This window comes from Lagenorhynchus albirostris, chromosome 10 (assembly GCF_949774975.1).
Source record: "Lagenorhynchus albirostris chromosome 10, mLagAlb1.1, whole genome shotgun sequence".
Classification (NCBI taxonomy): Eukaryota; Metazoa; Chordata; class Mammalia; order Artiodactyla; family Delphinidae; genus Lagenorhynchus; species Lagenorhynchus albirostris.
This window is the reverse complement of record NC_083104.1, coordinates 67,321,860-67,345,429: the sequence shown is the minus strand read 5'-3', so window position 1 is coordinate 67,345,429 and position 23,570 is coordinate 67,321,860. Positions and strand designations below refer to the sequence as shown.

The 23,570-nt window shown below is 53.0% G+C and overlaps 1 protein-coding gene across 1 annotated transcript in view; it reads left to right on the top strand.

The window, feature by feature from the left end:
- MDGA1 (MAM domain containing glycosylphosphatidylinositol anchor 1) overlaps positions 1-9,700 on the top strand; it is a 53,487-nt gene extending 43,787 nt beyond the window's left edge. The window contains exons 10-17 of the mRNA XM_060164166.1: positions 334-485; positions 1,322-1,499; positions 1,743-1,766; positions 2,764-2,916; positions 3,272-3,406; positions 8,054-8,184; positions 8,403-8,511; positions 9,229-9,700. Of these exons, the coding sequence (XP_060020149.1) occupies positions 334-485; positions 1,322-1,499; positions 1,743-1,766; positions 2,764-2,916; positions 3,272-3,406; positions 8,054-8,184; positions 8,403-8,511; positions 9,229-9,320 (974 nt within the window). The 3' untranslated portion in view covers positions 9,321-9,700. The remainder of the gene's footprint in view (positions 1-333; positions 486-1,321; positions 1,500-1,742; positions 1,767-2,763; positions 2,917-3,271; positions 3,407-8,053; positions 8,185-8,402; positions 8,512-9,228) is intronic.
- The last annotated feature ends 13,870 nt before the right edge of the window (positions 9,701-23,570 follow it).

The following is a 23,570-nucleotide window of genomic DNA, read 5'->3' as shown; positions in this document are numbered from 1 at the left end:
CCCTGTGTCTTCTCTAATATCCCTTCTCTTTGTCTTAACCACATTTCTCTTTTCCATCCTTTCCTTGGCCTTTCCACTCCCTTCTCACCAACACCACCTCTTGGATTCCCAATCTCCCTTTCCTCCATCTCCCACCTCCCCGCCTACCCCTCGTTCTCCCCGATCTCCTCTTCTCCCACCATCTCCTCTCCTCACAATATTCCTTCTTTTTGTCTCCCCCCTGCCCCCGTACCACGCATCCTCTTCTGTCGCCCTCTCCCGCACCTCCTCTCTCTCTGTCTCTCCTCATCCCCTGCCCCTCACGGCCCCGTGCCCCCCTCCCGGCCCTCTCAGCCAAAGCCTACAGCCCGGAGTTTTACTTCGACACCCCCAACCCCACCCGCAGCCACAAGCTGTCCAAGAATTACTCCTACGTGCTGCAGTGGACCCAGAGGGAGCCTGACGCTGTCGACCCTTTGCTCAACTACAGACTCAGTGTCCGCCAGGTGGGCCAAGGGGGACAGGGGCTCAGGTGCAGGCTGGCCCTGGGAATACTCATCAAGCCAGGGGGAAGGGGTTGGAGACACATTGTCCCTCTTAGAGATAACTCTTCAGAGCCAGGGAAAAAGTGTTCTGGACACAGGAGCTGGGACGCTCTAGGGACCTGTCCCCTTTGAACCCATGCTCTGGGCACAGCCCTGAGAATTAGGCAGGGGTCTGCTGGGTTCATGTGGGGGAAGGCGGGTAAAGCCAGTCCTGCTCACAAAACAGAGAATCTACTCTTATATCAGAAGCTTAAAGCATGAGCTTAAGTCTCATCTACAGGGTCTCTAGGACGCAAGGCCAGAGCCACTGTACGAGTCTCGAGTCCAGTCTAATTGCATGTGGTTCTGCCCAGACTAAGGGGTAGTTGGGTGGGGGGTAAGAGTGTGACTCTGAGGCAGACTGCCTAAGCTAGAATTCAGTTCTGTATTAACTTGGGCAAGCTACATCTGTTTGGTTTCAGTTTCTTCATCTGTAAAATGGGGGTAATTATACTATTCCAACTGATAGGATCATTCTTTTGAGGATTAAATGAGTTAGTAATTGCAAAGCATTTAGAACAGTGCCTAGCACACATTAATTTTTCAATACGTGTTACTATCACTTATTATTAAGACAGCCCTGGGAGGTGGGCATGGAAGGGGTGATTGCTCTATCTTACAGATGAGGAGACTGAGGGCCTGGCTTCCTAGTCCTTTGCTCTTTCTGCTCCCCTGCACTGCCCCCGAAAGTCACACCAGGGCCTGGGCTGGTGTTAGGTGGAGGGTGTCGGGCATCTGGGAACTCCCTGTATCTACAGTTGAATCAGCAAAACGCCATGGTGAAGGCCATCCCGGTGCGGCGTGTGGAGAAGGGGCAGCTGCTGGAGTACATCCTGACGGACCTTCGAGTGCCCCACAGCTACGAGGTCCGCCTCACGCCCTACACCACTTTCGGGGCTGGAGATACGGCCTCCCGCATCATCCACTACACAGAGCGTAGGTGGTGGTGGCTGTGGTGGTGGAATAGGTGGGCCCATCTCATGCCCAGGGGACCCCTCCATATTCCCCACGTGGTTCCTGAGCTTGGGGTTCTCCAATGTGCAGTGTCCTACCTTGTCACTGCAGGCCAGGAGCCTCTGGCCCCCAGGCCTACTCTGGGGACCCTGTTCCTAAGCCCACGCACCCTCTGCACAGCCCCACACCTTGGTTCTGACTTGGTTTTCCTGCTTGCTTTCTCAGCCATCAACTCTCCCAATCTGTCAGGTGAGACACCCCTACCCACTTCCCCTTCCCTTTAGGGACACAAAGGCTCCCCGGGTGGGAGGGACCCCAAGAGATAACCCAGAGAGAAAATAGTGTGGAGGCCAGAAGTTGGCAGAAAAAGCAGAAGGGAGCAAGGCTGGGCTTGGAGATATTTGCATCCAGGATTTATTCTGGGGCTTAAAGGCTTGAAGTGCGGGTGGAGTCAGGAGGACGTCTCTCTAACACAGGGCCTTTTGTCCTCACTCAGCACCATTCACTGTCCCAAAAAGAAAAATGGAAAGACCAGGCTAATCCACATTCTCTGTTCCCTGGGGCAGAGGTCCTTAGTCTGAGATCCGTGGACCACCCCTACCAAGGATGAGGAGGGTCCATGAAACTGGACCCTGGAAGGGCATACAATTACTTCTTTATTTTCCCTAACTTCTAGAAATTTAACATCTTCAATGATGAATGTAGGAATGTGGTATAATCACTACCTGTGACTCTGTCATCAGTGGAAATCCAATGTTTTCACATCACCTAAAAGTTTTTGCAGCCATCTCTAAACATCATTTCCATTTATTAGTATTTCAAACTACAGTAGTTAGACCTAACACTGGATACTGTGATTTAATTAGATAATAGAGAAGCCCACTTACTATTATATCACATATTTATTTTTTAAATATTTTGATAACTGTATTTCAATATAATTGATTTCCTTTGTAACCCTGTGTTTTTCATTTTATGCACCTAAATAATTATTCTGAGATGAGATTCTTAACTTCACTAGACGCCAGAAGGGTTTGTGGCACAAAAAAGATGAAGAGGTCCTGTTCCGGGAATAGATTGGTCAGGGGTTCCATTGCCTGGTTTCTGAAGCCCTGGGATCCTGGGCCCGCTGCTTGGATGCTTGGGAGCTGTCTCATGGGTGACCAGGAAGGCAAAGCTGGACCAGGGGACTTGAGGAGGCTGACTCTCTTTGTCTCATTCCCTCCCAACTCTGCCCTGAATACAGACAACACCTGCCACTTTGAGGATGAGAAGATCTGCGGCTACACCCAGGACCTGACAGACAACTTTGACTGGACCCGGCAGAATGCCCTCACCCAGAACCCCAAGCGCTCTCCCAACACTGGTCCCCCCACGGACATAAGTGGCACCCCTGAGGGTGAGGACATGGCCTGCTGCTAGGAATGGAGAATAGCTTCAGGGAGGGGTCTAGCCCTGGGGAGCCTGGTCTGAGAGGAGACACAGCCCCGGCCTTAGGGAGCTCCGGTCTGAGAGGAGAGAAACAGCTCTGAGCTGCTAGAGGATTGGGAAGAAGAGAAACTGCAGCAGAGCTAAGCACTCACAATTGCTGGCCCAGACTCCTGTGTTGTGCCGTGAGGCAGGGAGGACTGGGTGGGGTGGGGTGAGGCACCTGGGATTCAGGCAGCTGATACTAAGGCCAAAAAGGAATCAGATGGAAAGAGGCCTGGGAGGGGTGAGGGGGAGGCTGTTGGCACATCTCGCCTTCCCTGCAGGCTACTACATGTTCATTGAGACATCAAGGCCCCGGGAGTTGGGGGACCGTGCGAGGTTGGTGAGTCCCCTGTACAACGCCAGCGCCAAGTTCTACTGCGTCTCCTTCTTCTACCACATGTACGGGAAGCATATCGGTGAGTCGAGGGACCAGGTAAGCTGCACGAGTGTGTGCTGGGGCAGGGAGGGGTGTCCACAGGAAGCTGGGGACTGGCCCGGGTAAGGCCTGGGCATCCCAAGTTGGCTGAATCACAGATCCTTGTAGGGAATATGAGCAGAATCTGGGCAAGGGGGAAGTCCAGAGCCAGCTTGTCTGAGGTTTTGAGATGATCAAGACTTTCTGAGGGTGCAAAGAAAATGGATCCACCAGGATGAGTCTTGGAGGGGATGGAGAAATCAGCTAAAAGGTTGCATGTACTGAGTGCCTGCCAGGTGCCAGGTGACATCCTGGGTTAGGGATGCATCTGTGGTCTTATTAACCCTCACAACCACCACGTGTGAGAGGTGTTATCATATAGACCAGAGAGGTTAAGCATTTGCCCAAGATCACACAGCAACCCAAGTCTGTCTGACTCTCCCAAGCCCTAAACACAGGGTTGGAAGGGAGCTGCTCTGTGAGCAGTGAGGGGAAGTACTACTTTGTAAGCATGACCATGAACCTAAGGAGTGCCCTTTGGGAAGAGATGGCACTGGTAGGAGTGCCACATTAGTCAATGAACTCATCATCAGCCATCATTTCCAGAGCTCCTGCTCTGTGCCAGGCATCTAGTGCTGCAGCGAACAGGATGGACAAATCCCTCATCCTCTTGGCACCTACAGTCAAGTGGGAGAGACAGACATTAAATAATTAATTGCACCAGATAGGATTTGGTGACCACTGTGATGTGTGTCTGCAGCAGAAGGACGGAGGCCAAGACAGCTGATAAAAGGAAGAGCCGACTGACCCTGGGGGCTGGTTATGGAAGGCTCTGCTGAGGAAATGACAATTTTAATTTTATTTATTTGCTTGTTTGTTTACATATTTATGGGAAAGGTAATGTATTTTGCACAGGTCAGAAGGTACAAAAGCGTGCATAAGGAGAGTCCCTCTCCCATCCCAGTCCTCCTGCCACCTAGAGTCCCTTCCCGGAGGCAATGAATGTATTAGATTTTGGGGCAAACTTCCAGAAATGCTTTAAGCATGTAGAAGCCAGTACACATATATTCTGTTTCCCTCCATTCTACACACACTGTTCCGTGCCTTGCTTTTCCCTCTAAACTGTGCCTCTTGGTGATCAGGCCTTAACAGACCATAGAAAGCTTCATTGTTTTCCTCAGCTACCTGGTAGAGGAAGTGACTTTAAGCAAGTGTGGACCTAAAGGCTCATTGTGAAGTGTCCACAGCTAGAGTGATGGGTCGGGCCGAACTGATGAACTGGAATGAGGTGGGATGGAACCTTCTGCATCCACTGGGGTCCCCCGGGCCATCCACACAATCCAATTCACCCATGACCTGGGTCTGGACTTCGTGAGAAGCTTCCTGTGGGGTAGGTGGGGGTGAGGGTGACCAGGACCTCCCTGCCCAGCTAGAGTAACCACTTCAAACCAATCCTGGTTTGCCCCAGCCTTTCCCACTTTTAACACTAGAAGTCCCACATTCCAGGCAAACCAGGACAGTCGGTCATTTTATCCTCAGCTCAGGAGGGGCACGGGAGACCCAGCTGGCAAGAAGAGCATGTTGGACACAGTAGGGCCCTGGGAGATCACGCCTTAACAGCTGGGATGCCCAGGTGCCTGGGAGCAGAAAAAGCCCTGAGGGAGCCGTCCGTGCTCCAGAGCTTGCTTGGTGTCCCCCAGCAGGTGGGACAAACACCAGTCGCTGAAAGCTTCTGGGAGGCAGGTTTGAATTACACCTGAGGAAGATCCTATAAGTATCAGATCTTCCCAGCACAGGAATGGGCTATCCTGTGCCTGGACAGGAGGACTGTCCAGCAGGGGTGCTGTGGAGGTGACCCCTGTCCCAGGTCATGTTACTCCCCTGCTCGGCCCCCTTCCATCACCATCTTCTCTAGGCCTCCCGTACTGATCTGCCCCTGCCTGCTTCTCTGACCTCATTTTCTGCTGCTCTCCCCTGACTCTACTCAGTTCAAGCACGCCGGTCTCCTTGCTTTTCTTTAAGTGCTTGAGGCCTTAGAAGCCTTTGCTTTTGATATTTCCCCCCGCCTAGAATGTTCTTCCCCTCCCCTCATTCAGGCTTCCTTGGAGAGGTCCCCGACAGCCCCATGTAAAACACCTCTGTATCCCTTTCCTGCATTATTTTCTTTATAGTGATTACTGCCAAAAGAGCATAAGCTTCGGGAAGCAGAGTTCTTTATCTGATTCACGGATGTGTCTCTGGTGTCTAGAATAGTGCCTGCTCAATTAGATGAATGAATGAATGATGGGGAGGTAGGGAGGGCTGGGCTTGATGAACCCTGAGATAACTTCTTACCCTGAGAAGCTTCTTTTCAGTCAGTCCTGATGACAGTGATGGAAAGTTCTTCACTGAGCATTCAAATATCGAGAACAGATAGGAATTTGATGGGGACTTTCCCTCAGGAGCCAAATAGGGCGAGAAGATATGAATCCCAGTAACTGCCACATTGTAGAGCAGGGAGTGGTCTGGGCATGGGGAACTGCAGTTTAAGGTCTCAGAGTTCACAGGAAGCACAGAGGGCTCCCAGCTCAAGCCTGGGAAAACTTCTCGGAGGAGGTGACATTTCAGACAGGGCTTGAAGCACAAAAAGGATTTGGTCAGGGGAACATAGTAGGGGAGGGCATCTCAAGCAGTGGGAACAACCCAGGCAAAAGCCCGGAGTCTGGAAAGCTGGGCTGTGTCCAGGCTGCAGCATGTAGCTCGGTGTGGCTTTGGAAGTGACAGGAAGATAGGGAAGAAGGTAGTGAGCAGGCACCCTTAAGGCCCTGGCTGACCCTGTGAAACGCTGGCAGGAAGAGGGGAGATCTTGGAGCTGGTGGGATGATCAGGGAAGGGGGCAGAAATTCAATTTTGGTTTGAGTAGTGAAAAGGTGGGGTTCCCCCATTAGGGTCCTTGGGGCAGGGTGGTGGAGGAGGAAGAAATGGTTTGGAGATGGAGGTTGGACCCTGGAGGTTGGGGGATTGGAACCAGGGAAGATCTTCAGGAAGGGGAAGAGAGGGAGGTCCCTTTGGGGCTGGTGAGAAGCCCAAAAGTCTCTGGGGCTTGGGCCCTGCCTAAGCCAGTGTGGCATCTCCCGGCCCACTGGGTGCTGGCTTCAGCCCTCTCAGGGCCCCATCTGCTGGTGAGGGTTCTCCACATGCCTTGAACCTTTGTTTGCTCCTCCCCCAGGCCTGGGTCTGCTGCTGGGGAGGGGTGGGTGTTTCTTGCTGTCCTGGTCCCTCCTCTCCCCTCCCCTCCCACCCGACCTGGCAGCTCTGGGCACCAGCTGTCCCCAGTCCTTGTGCCTCACTGGCTCTCCTAGGTCCAAGCCAACTCCTTTAATCTCAGGCAGGTAACATTTGGTGGCCCTCCCCCTCTGGGGGTCCGTCTATCTGGTGTCACAGATGGTGTGGCTTTGTCTGGGGCAGTGCCATGGAAATGCCAGCTACGAGGTGCTGTCTAAGATTGATTCCCCTTCTCTCTGAGCCAAGTCTTTATATCATAGGAGGCTTGAGATAGGCTAGAAGAGCCGGCGAGGGGGCATGACATTGCCTGGGTGCTCTTCATCAAGGCCTGATCCCTTCCTTCTCTTCCATTGCCCCTCAGCATCTCCACAATCCCAGGCCCCTGGGTCTGCGGGCGAAGGGGCTCAGCACCCCTAGGCTAATAACTCCAAATTTTCACATTTTACCACAGCTATGTAGCACATATACTAATATCTTTCTTTGAATCAACTCACTCCTTTTTTCTTAGCTTTGTCCTAAGCATCAATATTAGAGAAGTTGTGGGTTTGAAAGGCTAGCTTTATTCACCTCTTAAAACATATATATAAGTATGAAATTTTTCATTGAGGTATAATGGACATTATATTAGTTTCATATGTACAACATAATGATTTGACATTTGTGCATATTGCAAAACAATCACCACAATAAGTCTAGGTAACATCCAACCATCACCAGAATCTTTTTTTCTTATGATGAGAACTTTTAAGGTCTACGCTCTTAGCAACTTTCAAATATGCAATACAGTATTCTTAACTGTAGTCACCATGCTGTACATTACATCCCCAGAACTTATTTATTTTATAACTTGAAGTTCGTACCTTTTTAGTCCCTTCACCCATTTCACCCACCTGCCACCCTCCAAGTGTTAAATTTTTAAAGTCCGTTCCTGTACCTCCAGAAATCATTGCATGTATCGTGTACCACCAAGCGTGTGCATTACGTGCTTCGGGAATCCTGTTCTGTGTTCAGATATGGGCCCCAGTGTCCTGGGACAACTCCCCTGTCTAGAGGGGGGAAGGGTGCTGTGTGTGGGTGTGTTTGTTTGTGTGAGTGAGTGAGTGTGGGGGGGGGGGGAATTAGCTGATTAGGAAGGAAAGGAAGAAATGAAAGAGAATTTGCCAATCGTCCTGATAAGTGGAAGCCCTGCTGCCCTGCTGCTGTCCCCTCTCTTTCCCATGCTGAGGTCCCCTCTGGGATAACAGGACACCGAGCCAGTCTGCGATGGGGAGAATGTCCTGCCCAGCGGGGACTGTGCTGCGGGCAGTGGTAGGGAGTTGAGCCTGGTGAATGGGGAAAGGGGAGGGTGCCCCCTCACTGCCCCCTCTCCTCACACCCACCACAGGCTCCCTCAACCTCCTGGTGCGGTCCCGGAACAAAGGGGCACTGGACACGCATGCCTGGTCCCTCAGTGGCAATAAGGGCAACGTGTGGCAGCAGGCGCATGTGCCCATCAACCCCAGTGGGCCCTTCCAGGTGAGTCTGCTGGGCCCAGGGCTCCTCACAGCTCTCCAGGCCCTGGGCCATCGCTCCAGCCGGGGAGCCCTCAGGAGGGCCCAGGGCTTGCTCCTGGGAGCTGAGGAGAAAAGCTTGCAGGGATGGGGGGCCTTCCAGGGAGACGGAGGCTAAGGGCTGGGAGTCTGTGGTGCAGAACCTCCCTCATCCCTGTTCCCTGCTCTCTGACCCCACCCCAGATTATTTTTGAGGGGGTTCGAGGCTCGGGCTACCTGGGGGATATCGCCATAGATGACGTCACACTGAAGAAGGGAGAGTGTCCCAGGAAGCAGATGGATCCCAATAAAGGTGCAGGATGGAAAGAGGGCGGGGTGCTGAATCTCTGGGGGACTGTGTGGGTGGGTGCCTGTGTCAGGGGAGGCGTTGCTGTCTGAATTGGGGTTCGGAGTGGCTGGGTGATGGGATGCATGTGCTGGTGACTGTGGGAACAGCTGCTGATGTGTTTGGTACCCACCTTGGGCCCCACCCTGGCTCAGGCTGTGGGCCGTATGGAGGACAATGAGACCACCAGACCTTCCTGTGAGCTTACTAAGTTTACAGTAGCAGCGTCTGTGTCTGGGTACATCCGTGTGTGTGTGTGTGTGTGTGTGTGTGTGTGTGTGTGTGTGTCCAGGTGTGAATGTGTACCCCTTCCCCTCCGCCACTGGGGGCCAGGTGTTTGCAATAATAACAGCTGGAGTTTACCAAGTGATTACGATGTACCAGGCAAGGTACCAACACCTGTATATGCGTGATCTCATTTATTTCTCACAGTCCTCTGGGTGGCTCTTCCTATTAGACTCATTTTACAAACGAGGAAACTGAGGCCACTGAGATTGAGTGAATTGCTCTGTGTCTTATTTAGTGAGCCACAGAGCCAGGATTTGGACCCAGCAGGCAGAGCACACCACCTCATGTCTTACGAGTGTGTCTGTGAGCACAGAGAGGGGGCAGAGGAACAGCCCTCCCTGGCCCTGCTGAGCTGACCGGAGCCCTGGCCTGTCTCCCTTCTCTTTCCCGTCACAGTGGTGGTGATGCCGGGCAGTGGAGCCCCCTGGCAGTCCCGCCCACAGCTCTGGGGGCCCATGGCCATCTTCCTCTTGGCGTTGCAGAGATGATGAGCGCTTCGTGGCCCCCCCACCCCGCCCCCGGCACACCAAAGTGTCCGCATCGTACCAAAGACTGACCCCATGCCAGCCGGGGTGCCCTGGGGCAGAGCCGCCCGCCAGTGAGGGGGCCTGCATTGGCTGTGAGGATGAGCAGAGAACAAGGACAGCGGCCCAGCACTGAGGCCCCGGAGACGTTTGTTCGACACACGCACACACACACCCACGCTCACACACACAGAGATATATTAAAGCACAAGTTTCTATCTGACCTGCCAGCATCTTCTTTGCTGCAGAGACGGGACTCGCCTGAATGGCATCCACCACTCCAGGGACCTCGGCGCCACACAGGCCTTGTCCTGGCTGCACCTGCGGTGTGTTTCTGACCTTCCCCTGTCCCTGACTCAAGGCTGAGCTCAGCCCCGTGGCTTTACCAGAAGGAGCCAGAAGGGGAGCAGACACAGGAGCCCTGCCCTTGGCTGGACTCTGGGGCCCCCTGGAATGGAGGAGGCCGGGGTCATAGGGGGCCAAGCGGGACTGACTCTGCGAACGACAAAGGACATGAGGCACCAGCTGCACACAACTCTGTTCCCAGAGCGAAGGCCAGAAGCTGGAGAGCCCAGGCCACCCACATCCCCTGACCCATTCATTCCTGGGATGTCATATCCCGCCCCTCACTGTGCCCCCTTCGAAGGGACCTAGCGCAGGGTCTTGGGCCCGGACAGTCTGGAGACTGACCCCTTCCCCACCGTCCCCATCCCACTGCACCCCGCCCCACAAGCAGCTGTATTCCTGAGAACACAGTCCCTGCCCTGCTCGGCTGGCCTAACCTCAGCCCCCAGCTGAGCCAGGGGGGAGGGGTGGTGGCCAAGCCATTTTCTGGGGTGAGGCTTGGCTCCGAGAGGGGCAGAGGAGAAGTCCTGCTTTTATGATTTCCTGCCCCCATATTGGACATTGATCTTAGGAGTAGAGTGGGACCTCCATTTCTTATATACTTGCCATGAAGGGGTGCTGTGGATGGGGGGTGTGTAGGGGGCTGTCCTCCTCCACTGCAAAGCACTGTCTAATAGGTTGTTCCCTTCCCCGCCCAGGGTCAGTGAAGGAGGAGGGGTTTGTAGGGCTGGGGATGGTATGTGGGGCAGTTGCTGGTCACCATGTTCCCTGGGAGCTGAGCCTTGTGCCCCAAAACTGGGAAAGGGCTCCGTGTCCTTGGTCCTGGGTTGGGAGACTGAGACGAACATGATGGGACCTAGACCTCCTCCTCACAGTCATCCCTGAGCCCCCTGCCTAGCGGTCCATGGGAGAGAGGAGGCCCAACCCCTTCCAGGGTGAGTCATCACGTGTGTGTGCATGTGGCTGTGTGGGTGTGCACGTGTGAGCATGTGTGGGCCCATCTGTTGTCTGTATACCACTGTGGGTATATCTCTAGCAGGAGTGTGTGCAAACATGTATCTGCGTGTGCAGTTATCCATATGTGAGGCTGGGTCTAACCCCCGTCTCTTGTGAGTGCCTGTGTAAGTCAGTGTGTCCATCTTCATTTGTGACATGAATGTTTGTGGAGTGCTGGCCAAATATGCCACTTCAGCCCTGTTCTGTAGTCTCAAGCTGCCTGCTACCACCTGAGTTTCTACCTTTTATCCCCTATGGGTGACAGAGAGCTTACAGATGACCCTATGGAAATGAAGGCATCTTTGGTGGACGTGTCACAGGGCTCCTCCTGGAGCATTTGGTGGGGACAGCTGCAGAGAAGAGGCAGCACTGCAATGCCAGGAGGCAGGCAGGAAACCAAAGTAAGCGCTGCCCATCTCAGCTCTGCCAGGCTGGTGTTATCATCATCACCAACAGCTGGTGGGTGGCCAGGCCAGGGCTGGAGTGGGGACTCCTGATACCCGACCAGTGTGGCTGCCTTACGGGCCCAGCCAAGGCCTCTGTCCGAAATGAGTGGCTCCAGGTTCCCAGAACGTGCTGCCATTTTTCTGCGGGTATTGTTCCTTAATTGTCCCATCTGTGCAGGGTCTGTTGTCCCAACTAGACTGTGAGCTCCTCCTCTGAGCCTTCCAACCCTCCCCTGACCCCATCCCACCCTCATGCCCAGCACAAGTGGGTCTGTTATGGAAATCTCTTAACGGGCTTTGCCTAGCGGAATGGATTATAGAAATCAGTGGTTCCCAGCAGAATAGAACCACCAGAGATTCTTTTAGAAAGCGCCAATGGTTGGGGCCCTCTCCAGAGATTCCGGTTTAATCGGACTGGAGTGCAACCTGGCATCAGAAATGTTTGAAAGCTCCTCAGGACCCTAGAGTAGGAACCACTGGCCTGTCACCTGCCCGGTGCTTCCCCGGGCCCTGGCTGGCATGGGTGCTGGAGATCAGAGCGCTTCCTCCTTGGGGCTCCATGGTGCCCCATGCCTACTGCCCTCAGATGACCTTTGAATACATCTGTCCCCTGCTCTGGCTGCTCCATAATGGAGACCCTCTCTCCCTCGTTCACCTCCACATCTGTAAAGCTGGATACAGAAAAGGGAGTCAGCATATGTCAGCTGAGCTGAAGCACATACACATGGCCTCTGAGTTCTGGTCTGTTTGGAGAGAGGGGACATGGTCATGTGGACAGAGAGTGCGGAGTGGGGGAGCACCAGGGAGCACTTCCAGAGGGAGGTCGGGGTGGGACCGGGGCAGCCCTGACTCCAGGGTGGCTTGACCTGGGCTCACAAAGTGCCCGAGGGAGCCGCTGAGATCCTTGGTCCTTGCGTGTGTCTGCATGTGTCAGCAGGTCTGCAGCGGATGTGGGTGTCAGTGTGTGCTGACATTAACAGTGTGTGACGCGAGCACCTAGGGGGGTGCTAGCCTGTGTGTGTGTGTGGTGGGGGGTCCTGCAAGGAATGAGTGTCTTTGTGTGTCCCTGGGTGACTTGTGAGTCAGTGTTTGTGTGCCTGTGAGTCAGCACCTCTGTGTCAGCATCACCTGTGCCATGCGTCTTTGCCAGTGGGTATCAGTGTCCATGTGTTGGTTGGTGGCCCATGAGGACCCCCAGCCCGGGGGAGACCAGCCTGGCTGGATCCAGTGCATCTCCCCAGTGGCAGTCTCACCCTCTGGGTCAGGGTGGCTGAGGCATTTTGTGGCCTTAAAACAGGGAGTCCAGGGTCGGCCCTCAGGGTGTTAGGGTCCTCTACCCCTGTCCCCTCCAGCTTGGTGTCTGGCGGACAAAGGGACTCCTGGGGCCAGGTGCTGTATAGGTAAGAGACAGGGAGCCTCAGCTTGGCTGTCCTGCCCCTGGAACCATAGACGGCCACCCGGGGTGCCGAGCTAAGCCTGCAGACTAAGCCCCCTGCTCCTGGGACGCTCCTTCCGCCTCTGCCCTCTCTGGGATAGCTCTGACTCTTCTTTCTCATTCACTTTGCCCTCTCCCTATGCTCAGTGAAAGCCCCTGGCTCAGGCTGTCGGTGCTGGGACGGGGCATAGAGATCCTAACTTCTCATGGTAAGAATGAGAGTTAAGCCCAGAGAGGGGGAGGGACTTGCCCCAGGTCACACAGACAGTTAAGGTGGAGCCAGCCTTGGAAGCCAGGTACTACAGTCCTGGGGTTGTCACACCTCTGGCCACTGCTCATGCCAGGCAGCAAGGAGGAGCTTGGTCAAACATCCCTCTCTCTGGGTGCCGGTACGGATGTTACAGATGTTACTGGGCCCTGCACTGGGAGAGGTACTGTCTCCCTGCCCCCAGTTCTGGCCCCGCATCCCAGGCCACGGCCCCTCCTGCCCCAGGTCAAGCCTGGGTGCCACACGGAGGCTGACGCCCTTTGCCCACACTGGCTGTGGCTGCTGCCCTCCCCCAGGCTCCCAGATGAAAGGGACTCTCTTTCCCCTCCCCTCTGTCTTCACATGAGCCTGGGCTGGGAATGAAGGTCAATGCGTCCTGGTGTCCTTATCCTGTTGACTTCCCCCTAAGGACCAGGGGATCCTGGGGGAGCAGGGCTAATCCTTGTGTTTTCCTGTCTCTGGACAGCTCAAGGGGGACGGGGGTATTTTCAGGGTCCTCAGGAATGGGGTGGGTGAACCTGCAATGGAGGGTCCCTGTAGGGCCACTGGATGAGTTTCTGGGTTCAGGGGAGCCCTCCTCAATTCCAAAGGCAGGATAGCACCCCCTCTCTGTTGAGTCAGTGCTGCTGTGTGTGTGCGTGGATGAGATGTGTGTGTGTGTGTGTGTGTGTGTGTGTGTGTGTGAGAGAGAGGGTGTATGCCTGAGTAAGAGTGTGTGTGTGTGTGAGGGTGTGTGTTAGGGCAGAAGGACCACTCTTTCCTGGGGATCCCTTGACCCTTAGAGCTGGAAGGGACCTTAGAGACCATTTAATCCAGTGTCCCCACTGTACAGGTGAGAAAGCTGAGGTCCAGAGAGATGGCCCTTGCCCACCACCAGCCCCTCCCCTCATGTCACCTGCATTCATTTCCCAGGGGCACCCCTAGGAATGCCCTCGCTCCTGGCATCCCCCCACAGATGCTCACATCATCACCATCTCAGCACAACTCTGCTGGCCCCTCTGCACCCATGGCCTCCAAGCATCCTTCCTGCCCCAGGGTAGCCAGCTCACCAAGGCCTTTACCTCCAAACCAGGAGAAAGGGCAGGGGAAGGAGGGGACTGCTCCAGCCCTGCGGCCTCCAGACTTGGGAGAAAGCCAACCCCTCCGTGCCCAGGCCCACCCTACCACCAAGGTAAAAAGCACAACCGGAGACCCTCATTAACGGGTGAAAGGGACTGGGGTTGTTTTAGTCACATGACCCCATCCTCACCCCTTTGCCTTGCTCTCTGTCTCCGCCCCAGCCTCTGCCCCCTCTTTGTTCCCCTTTCCCCCCCACACCCCCCAGATGTAACCTCTAGTTGCGGACGCGGTTGTTTCAATCAATAAAGCTGCGGTGTTCTAGCGCTCCGGGTCAGGCGGTGTGTGTTGGCGGCAGGTGGGCTGGGCCTGGAGGGGGTATGGGTGAGAGCCTGGGGTTTCCCCTCAGGCCCCTGGAGGGAGCCCTTCTTCCCTTCGGCCCCAACATCATGGCTCCTGCTCTGTGGCGTGGACAGTGGGGACCTGCAGCCTGGTGCCCAACCCAACTAACTCCTAAATGCTGCCTTCGTGGACGCTCCTGTTTAGTGGACGCAAAGCTCATAGTTGCACTGGGAAATGTATCCTTATGAGCACAATTAATGCTGTGAGGGAAATTGGTGCTCTGGAAAAAGGTAAGAGGAGGGTCTTATCTGGGTTGGGGCTCCAGGGAAGTCTTCTCTGAAGAAGAGACATTTAGAAGATACCTAAACAATGATTGGAGTTAGCCTTTGGGGGGCAGAGGGAATCTTCCAAGCAGAGGAAACAGAGTATGCACAGGCTACGGGGGGTGAAAAAAACTTAGAAGGCTCAAGGAAGAGGAAGGAAGACAAAGAAGGAGGAATAAAATTGATCCACTACCTGTAAGAACTCTGCCCTTTCCCTTCTCAACACCCAGCCCCACCATCCCTCCTATACACTTGTACTGCCCACCCCAACTCCCAATCTCTGTTTCTGTCCTGGCCCCATAAGCCCCACTCTGCACTCTACTTGGCCTCCCTTATTCACCACCAGTTAGCTGCCCACTTGCCCCCAAATCATTTTGTGCCAACCTTTCCCTTTTCCCAGACCTCTCAGAATGCTAACATTTCAGAGCTGGGATGTCCTTAAAGTCCCTTATTTCAATCATCTACTCCTATGCTTTCCTTGGGAGAAACAGGCTTGCCAAGATCATGGGGACAGGCAGTGATGGGGAACGTTCACTTCCCTGTGCAGGTTTGTGACATGACCCCAAATCAAGGGCAGATGTGTCATGATATGAACTACCGGGAGTTCAGGCAAAGAACAGGAAGAGACTTTATCGTGTTACTCGGTAGTAACAGGTAGGTAGAGCAGAGAGTTTCATTTCCTTGTTCAGATGGGCAAACTGAGGGTCAGAAAGGTGACAAGACTGCAGGCTCCATGCCCCACCTTTGTCAGCTCACACCTTGGGTAACTTGTTGCTGCCACACCTGGGATTTCTCTTCTGGAGCTTGGAGCCCACCACTGCGTTGGGTTGGCTCATTGGGCACCAGGAAGAGAGACTCACTCGACCTCACTCAAGTACAGGAGCGTTACTGTGAGGCTCTATGTAGTGAGGGGGACAGACTTTCTCAGAAAGCCAAACACAAGAGCCATAACAGGGATGAATTTCTTAAACCAGATGGGTATTCTGCATTCAAGGTAGTTTTAGGAGTTTATGGCTCCTCACCTGGCAGAGTAAAGATGGCCACAAATCTTTTGTTATCCTACCTATAGGGAACAGGACTCTAATTCCCTTCCCCTTGAATCTGTACTGGTCTTGGTGACTTGTTTGGCCCATAGAATGTGACATTCTGAGTTGAAGATGCCTTGCAGCTTCAGCTCAGGCCTCTTGGAATGTTCTTTCTGGGAGCCCTGAACCAGCATGTAGGACATCCAACTCCCCCAAGACCGACATGCTGGAGAGGCTGCGTGAAGGGCTCTAGTAGACCATCCCAGCTGAGTCCAGACCTCCAGCCGTCTCCTGCAAAGCACCGGACATGGGCATGAAGTTGCCTTGCACCCTCCAGACCAGCCCATCCACAAGCTGAACACCTCTGTTGATGCCACAGGGAACAGAAGTATTGCCCAGCCCAGCTTGCCCAAATTCCTGACCCATGAAGTCATGGGGTAAAATAAAATAAGTGTTGTTTTAAGTCCCTGAGGTTAGAGATGGTTTGTTACAACAGCAGTCGCTAACCACCCTGGCGTGACTCAGCCACTTTCCAGCATCTGCTTCTTTTTACCCATGCAGTTCTCTCCTGACTCATAGTGTCTGCGCTTTCATGACTTCTGCTTTCCAGACATCTCCAGCTCTAAGTCTCCCTCACAACCTTCCAGTGACAGCTCCCAGCATTCACAGACTCAAGTTCTCGAGAGAAAGAGCCCACTCGACTGGCCCACCATTTTGTGCCCGGTCATACGTACATCCCTGGGAAACCTGTTGATAACTTGCCCTTGGGTTAAGTGCCACCCCTGATCCAATCCACTGGGTTGGAGGAGGGGGTCATGAATATAAAACATGGCTGCCTGTGGGCCACTGCTTCAGAGAGACTGTGCGTGGACCCACTTCAGAAGGGCAAGGGGCTGGCAGGCACCATAAACGTACTTCCTTGGTTCTTCCCTCTCTTTCCTCCTCTAATGATGATCTATTCCCAGGGGTACAGTTATGCAGGGTGTGCACCATGAAGTTGATCCCATCCAAGGGCGGGTCTCAATGCAAATTGTACAGGTGGGTCAGGTAATTTCCAGGAACGGAGTCTTGTGTTATGCACTTGTGGTGACTCAGATATTTTTACTTTCGTGTCTACAGATGAGGAAACTGAGGCTCAGAAAGATGCTGTGGTTACCCAAGCTCATACAATTAGGAAGGGGAAGAACCTGGAGACGAATCTAGATTTTTGACTTTTTTTTTTTTTTTTTTTTGCGGTACGCGGGCCTCTCACTGTTGTGGCCTCTCCCGTTGCGGAGCACAGGCTCCGGACGCGCAGGCTCAGCGGCCATGGCTCACGGGCCCAGCCACTCAGCAGCATGTGGGATCTTCCCGGACCGGGGCACGAACCTGTGTTCCCTGCATCGGCAGGCGGACTCCCAACCACTGCGCCACCAGGGAAGCCCAAGATTTCTGACTTTTGGTGCAGTGTTTGTTTATGTCAGCCAGATCCTCTCCTCTTCCTCCCCTTTGGGATCATTCTGCTTTTCTCACCGGTTCATCCCCAGGAGCTGGGAAAAGCAGGGCCCTTTCCTGTGTGGCCCTTCACTTCAGATGGAAATTGTTCCCGGGCCTGATTTTCTATTTCTAGCTGCCTGACCTTTTTGCATATGTCCTTTGTGGAAAGCTGCTATAATACCTTTTTAGAAAGAGGTTGGGTATAAATAAATCCAAGAAAAAAGCCGAAACTCTTCTTGAACTCACCCCAACCCCGCATGGAGGTATCCCTCCATACTGCTTCTTCAACTGCCTGCTCCCAAATTCACCTTTCCTGGGCATGGAGCCCTGTCAGCACCCAGCAGGTCTCTGTGCCCTGAGGTCAACTTGGCAGGCCCCCCCCGGCAAATGCAAATCCTACCACTCCATCCATCACCCTGTCTCTCTAGTAGTTCTGGTCTTTAAAAATATTTTGAGTTTCCCATTTCTCTGAGGCCTCCTGAGGCCAGCCAAATCTCGGCCGAATGGACTCAGCACTCTGCAAGGCCCCATTCCACCTACACATGCTGTGCTAAGTAGAGCCCCACTCTCAGTGTCCCCACCTCCCAGGACACCCACCAATTCACTCTCGACTGTGAGGTGGTGAGAAGTAGAGTAGAGCATGAGTCAGAGAGGCTGCGAGTGCCAAACATCCACGCAGTGAGCGTCGCTGCTGCCATTTAGAGATGTCTATAATGTATTGTTGAGAGAGAAAGGCAGACTAGAAAAGAGCATGCTTATTACTCTGGCATTTTTTTATGTAAAAATATCTGTGTGTACTCGTGTGTGTGTGTGCATTTTTTTTTTTTAAGTCCAGAAGAATATTCACCAGGTTATCTGTCGTTCTCTCAGTGGTGAAATTTCAGATGCTTCTGACTCATATCTTTAGACTTTTCTGTATTGTCTGAATACTTTTACAAGAACATGTATTATTTTTAATAACCAGGAAAAAAATCTATTTTCTCGAGAAAAGAAAAGCCAGAGGTCATCAAGGACTATAGATTATACGTAAAGGTCACTTTCTGTTCTTAGCATTATTTTTATAACTACACATCACAAAGATTGGGAAAGGGCTTTGAACTTACGCCTCGAAATCTTTTTCCTGCTGATGTATTCAAATAAAAACAGATAGTTGGAAAGAAAGGGAGAAGACTTGGCCTGCATTGATCGGGAGTGAGGAGGTGGGATGTTAAGCCAGGTTTTGACTAAGAGAAATCCCAAGGAGAAAGAATAACACTACTCGCAGCAACAAACACTAACATTTGAGGTATGCCCAAGCCCTGTGCATGTGTGAGTGTGTGAATGTGTGCATGGGTGTTGGCACGTGGGTGAGTGCGTGTGCATGCCCTCTTTTGGACGCCGTGGTGTTGGCAGCCCCCGTGCAGTGCTGGCATCTCCCTCCCTCTCATGAATGCAGGGCCATTTAATGAGGCTTCACTCCAGCCAAGGTGAGTGTGTGGACAAACACACCCACTGGGCGGGGGAGTGGGAGGGCTGGCCTGTGTGGCCTGGACAGGACCTGGAGGGGATGGGCAAGAACTGCCTCTGGGCCCTTCCCAGACTCCTTCCCGACCCAGGTGGCAGAAAGCCCCTTGGGAACTCTCAGACCCTTGACTAGAAGCATCCAGGCCTGTGCTGATCTCTGCCTCAAGACTGGGGTCAGAGAAGGTGTCCTGCTTCCACGGGAGAGAGGGAGAGAGAGGGGTTGAGGAGAGGTGGAGAGAGACAGAGACCGAGCCCAGGAAGTAGAAAGAGCGCTGAGAGGAGGGACAGGGATGCCTGGACTCAAATTCTGGCTTGTGACCTCCAGTAAGCCAGCCCCATCTGGGCCTCCGTTTCCCTGTAAATTGGGGGACAGGATGGGGAACTTTAAACTTAAAGGGTCTTCCAGCTCTGGGATTGAATGAAGTGAGGGGTTGGGGTGTTCCTGAGAAAGGGGGCTCCCCCAAAGGGGTCAATGGGAACCCCAACGACATAGCCCTGTTTCTGTTTGTGAGACTGAGCACCTTTCTGTCTATGTCCCCCTTCCCAGCACTGGGGACCCCTGTTACCCAGGCGCACCCCCAATCCCTGAACTGGGCCCCACCCCTGCCAAGGGGCAGGCCAGGTCCTTGTGGGGCGCTGGCGGGCAGATGCCGGCTGTGCCAGTGGTGTGGTGGGAGATGAGTGGGACCCACTGGGGTCTGGCTGAGACCTAAAGCAGGGGGTCTTAGCAGGGTGGGGTGACATCAGTGTTGAGCCAAAGACAGAGGAGGAAAGAGGGACAGTCCTCAGGGAGGATGGCTTCCGAGTGGGAGGTGGCTACATGTGGACTTGGGGGTTTGGGGGATGGCAGCTACGAGGATGCGGGGAGGAGCTCCTCCCCTCCATGGCTCTCTAGAGGCATCAGAAAAGCCCTCTTCAGCCTGGCCTTTCTACCCTGGTGGTGGGGACAGCATAGTAAACCCAGAAGTCTTCCAGGAGGTCACTGGCCAACCCTGGACATCCTCTCCTGGAGTGAGGGTGGAAGTGGGTGGGAGGCAGGACCTAACTGGGTCTCAGAGATGTCCCTTCACCTCTTCACCCTAGGTCCAGAGATGGGGACAAGATGGGGGAGAGGGGTGGTGAAAATTCCCCATTTCCCCTCCCGCTGAAATGGGAATCTGAGGCCCTTTTTCTTTGTCTAAAACTTGAGAAGCAGAGCAGGTCAATCTCCCCCCCACACAGGCTGCTACCGCTGTGGGGACTCTGGCAGGAGGCAAGTGCAGCGTCTGGTGCCTCCTGGCCTGTGGAGAAGTGATGGTGGGGTGGTGAGGTGGGAGTCCTTGTCTCCGACACTCTGTCCAGACCCCCAGTCTCTGAGGGAGGTGAGCAGCCTGCCTCTGTGGGAGCCCCCTCCGCTGTGGCCTTAACCACACCCCTGCTGGTACACAGTCACCCCTTTGGAAGCCTCCAAACGTCTCTCCTCTTGCCTCTCTCTCACCTACCTGTCACCATGGGGACAGCCTCCAGGGCTGGCAGAGGTGTCTGCTGCCACCAGACCTGAGCAGGGCCCGGCCCCTCGTGGCTGGTGAGAACTGACTCAGTCTGGAGATTCAGCGCTGAAGAGGACCTCTGGTCACCCCCTCCACGGCTGGCCAGAGTCTTCCCTAAAATACCCCTCCAGCCCTGCCCAAACTGTGCCAGGGCCAGGAGCTCAGTACCTTGCAGGCAGGTCACCCCCTCTTGGCCAGCCATTGTCCCCTACCAACCCTCTGCATCTTGTGTGATGGTGGGGGGAAGGCTGTGGCAGAATGGGGTGAGGGCTCTGTTCCCCACTCCAACATTTCAGAATGGGCTGGGGAACCCCAGGCTGTCTCCCTTGAGTCACTCCATTGAGGCCGTGGCTCTGCCTTGAGAAGCGATGTAATGCCCAATGGGAGGGGCAGACACTGGGGTCCTGGCACCTGGGTTCTGGCCCAGGTTTTGCCATGGACTTTCTTTAGTTCCTGTCTCTGAGCCTCAATCTTCCCACCTGTAAAATGGAAGGAGTTTGGATTGATTGATTTTCTTAGGGTCCTAAAGCTCTGACTTCCAGTGTTATTTGCTATTAGGGTAAAGAATTGGGCACGAAGGACCATCACTCATAGCCAGAATCATTGTTTGTTTGTCTCTCTGGGTTAGCAGAGGATAGATTCCTGCAACACACATTTAATCTGAGGGCCACTGCCCACATCTGGGACGCAGCACCCTTGTCTGTCCCCCAGGCTCTGTCCAGGTTCTTAGGTTTGACTGAGCCCTGTTCCCATTTCCAGGAATTACATCATCTTCAGGCCAGGGTGGATTTCTCTCTCTCCCCTGTTGTCATGTGGGTCACCCCGCCCAGCTTCCAGGTTCCCTGTCCACTCTGGATCCATCTTGTCATTTCTGAGCCTACCAGCCTCTCCACCCACTCTGACTGCAGAAACTCTGACCTCCTTCTTTCCTCTAAACCCAAGGAGAAAAAGAGTGGATATATGTATTTGTATGGAAAATTCACTTTGCTGTACGCCTGACACTGGCACAACATTGTAAATTGGTTATACCTCAATTAAAAAAAAACAAAACAGGAGCATCTCTATCCCTTTCCCTCCATTGTCTGCTTCTCCCTTCTTGGATTCTGACCCTGAGAGGACATAGTAGCATTTATTTTTACTACGTAGTATTTGTTCATTTATTCACTCATTCACCCACTTAGTCACTGTTGCAGACATTGCTGGTTACTGATGTCACAGTAACTCCCTTCTTTTTTGCCCACCTCCCACCATAGAGCTTGAAAAACTGAGGTACTCATTTCTCAGCCTCCCTTGCAGCTAGAGCTGGCTTATGTGACCCAGTTATGACCAACAGATACAAGAGGAAGTCTGCTGGGAGCTTTTGGGAAAGGTTTTCCTCCCTGTTGAAAGAAGGAAACTCTGGAGAATAATCCTATCTCACCACCCTGGCCCTCATCCCGCTTCCTGCCCGTGGGCATGATTGTGTGAGCTCATGATGCCTGGCACAGTGGTAGCCACCTTGTGACCATGAGGCACCAAGCACAATGATAAAAACCAACACTCTGAAGATGGTGGAGTGGAAAAGTAGAATGAACCTGGGGTCCTTAATGATTGTCTGAGCTGCTGAGTCATTCCTGAAACCACCCCATGACCCCTTCATACTACTTGTTAAGTAAACAAGTGTCATAATTGTTAAAGCTTTATAAATATTATTATTATTATTTTGCTGTCACCATAACAGCACAATTTAGACCTTCATTCAGTTGGTCATTTGCTTACTCACAAATTCACTCATGCATGTATTCACCTTCTTACTGAATTGATTAGGATAGTGGTTCGGATGTTCTAGCAGAGACCCCATGTAACAGTGGCTAAGTTAAATAGGAATTGATTTCTCTCTCACAAAATAGTCTGAGTGTAAGTAGTCAAGGGCTGGGGTGGCAGCTCTGAGATGTCAGAGACCCAGGATCCATCTAGCTCATTGCTTCACCAGCACTGGGGTGTTCTTTTGTCCACATGGTTCACGGTGTCCCCACTGCATCACATCTCAGCTTGCGGGAAGGGAGAAAGGCAAGAGGGCCTTGTTCTCTCTTTCGAAGGTGTGATCTGGAAGTTAACATATCCCACACTTTTTTCTTCACATGTCATTGGCCAGAGCTAGCTACAAAGTTCTGGCCCGTCCTAGCTACAAAGGAGACTGGGAAACGCATGCTCTATTCTACATTGCTATGTGTCTAGCAATAAATTATAATTTTTGTTTTACTGTAAAAGAAAGTGAGAAAAGATATGGGGGGGCAATTAGCAGTCATTGATTTTTTCACTCATGCATTCATTCATTCACCTGTTCATTCATCAAACATGTATAAACACATACTTTGTAGAAAGCACTGTGCCATGTGCCAAGGCCCCAGATTTCAGGAGCTCATGATCTAGTGGGAGAATAAGGCAAGTCTAGACATTCACATCCAACACTTTTGTGAGCACCTCCTCTGCCCAGACATGCATCCAAACCAAAAAGCAAAGAGCACCAATGACATTACGTTTGGGGGGCTGTGTGTTGGCCCACCTGTCCTCTCACGTGGACTACCCCTACTGAACCAGTGATGTAGAAGGAAGGAAGGGAGAACAGTGACGATGGCAAGTGAGAGCATGTCTCTCAGAACAAATCTGTGCTTAGAAAAACCCTTCCTGGGGACTTCCCTGGTGGTCCAGTGGGTAAGACTCTGTGCTCCCAATGCAGGGGGCTTGGGTTCAATCCCTGGTCAGGGAACTAGATTCCACATGCGTGCCACAATTAAGTACGCGTGCCACATACTAAGAAGTCCATGTGCCACAATAAAGATCCCATGTGCCGCAGCGAGACCCAGCACAACCTAAATAAATAAATTAATTAATTAATTTTAAAAAAATCCTTCTTAGGTTCTAATGAGAATCCTGCCTGCTGAAATGTGAACTCTCTCTTTGTTCTTGGGTGTGACAGGCATCAGTACTGCCATCTCCCCCGGGCCCCCTTCTGATGCCTCTGAAGATAGGCTGTCAGTCTCCCACGCTTGGGGTTTCAAAGTGACTCACTTCCTTTGGGAAGCAGAGACTCTGTGTGAATGGTCCTCACTCTGTGTTTGGCACTCCTGGGCACCACAGGAATTCGGTACATGGATGAAGAATCAGGAGTGTGTGCTAGATTGTATTTTGCAAAATTGGCCTCAGCAATATTTCTTCCAGGACCTGACCACTCCTCATCAAAAGTGAATCTATTTTGGGGACTTCCCTGGTGGCGCAGTGGCTAAGAATCTGCCTGTCAATGCAGGGGACACAGGTTCAAGCCCTGGTCTGGGAGATTCCACATGCCGTGGAGCAACTAAGCCCGTACGCCACAACTACTGAGCCCACGCGCTGCAACTACTGAAGCCCACGTGCCTAGAGCCTGTGCTCCGCAACAAGAGAAGCCACCGCAGTGAGAAGCCCGTGCACTGCAACAAAGAGTAGCCCCC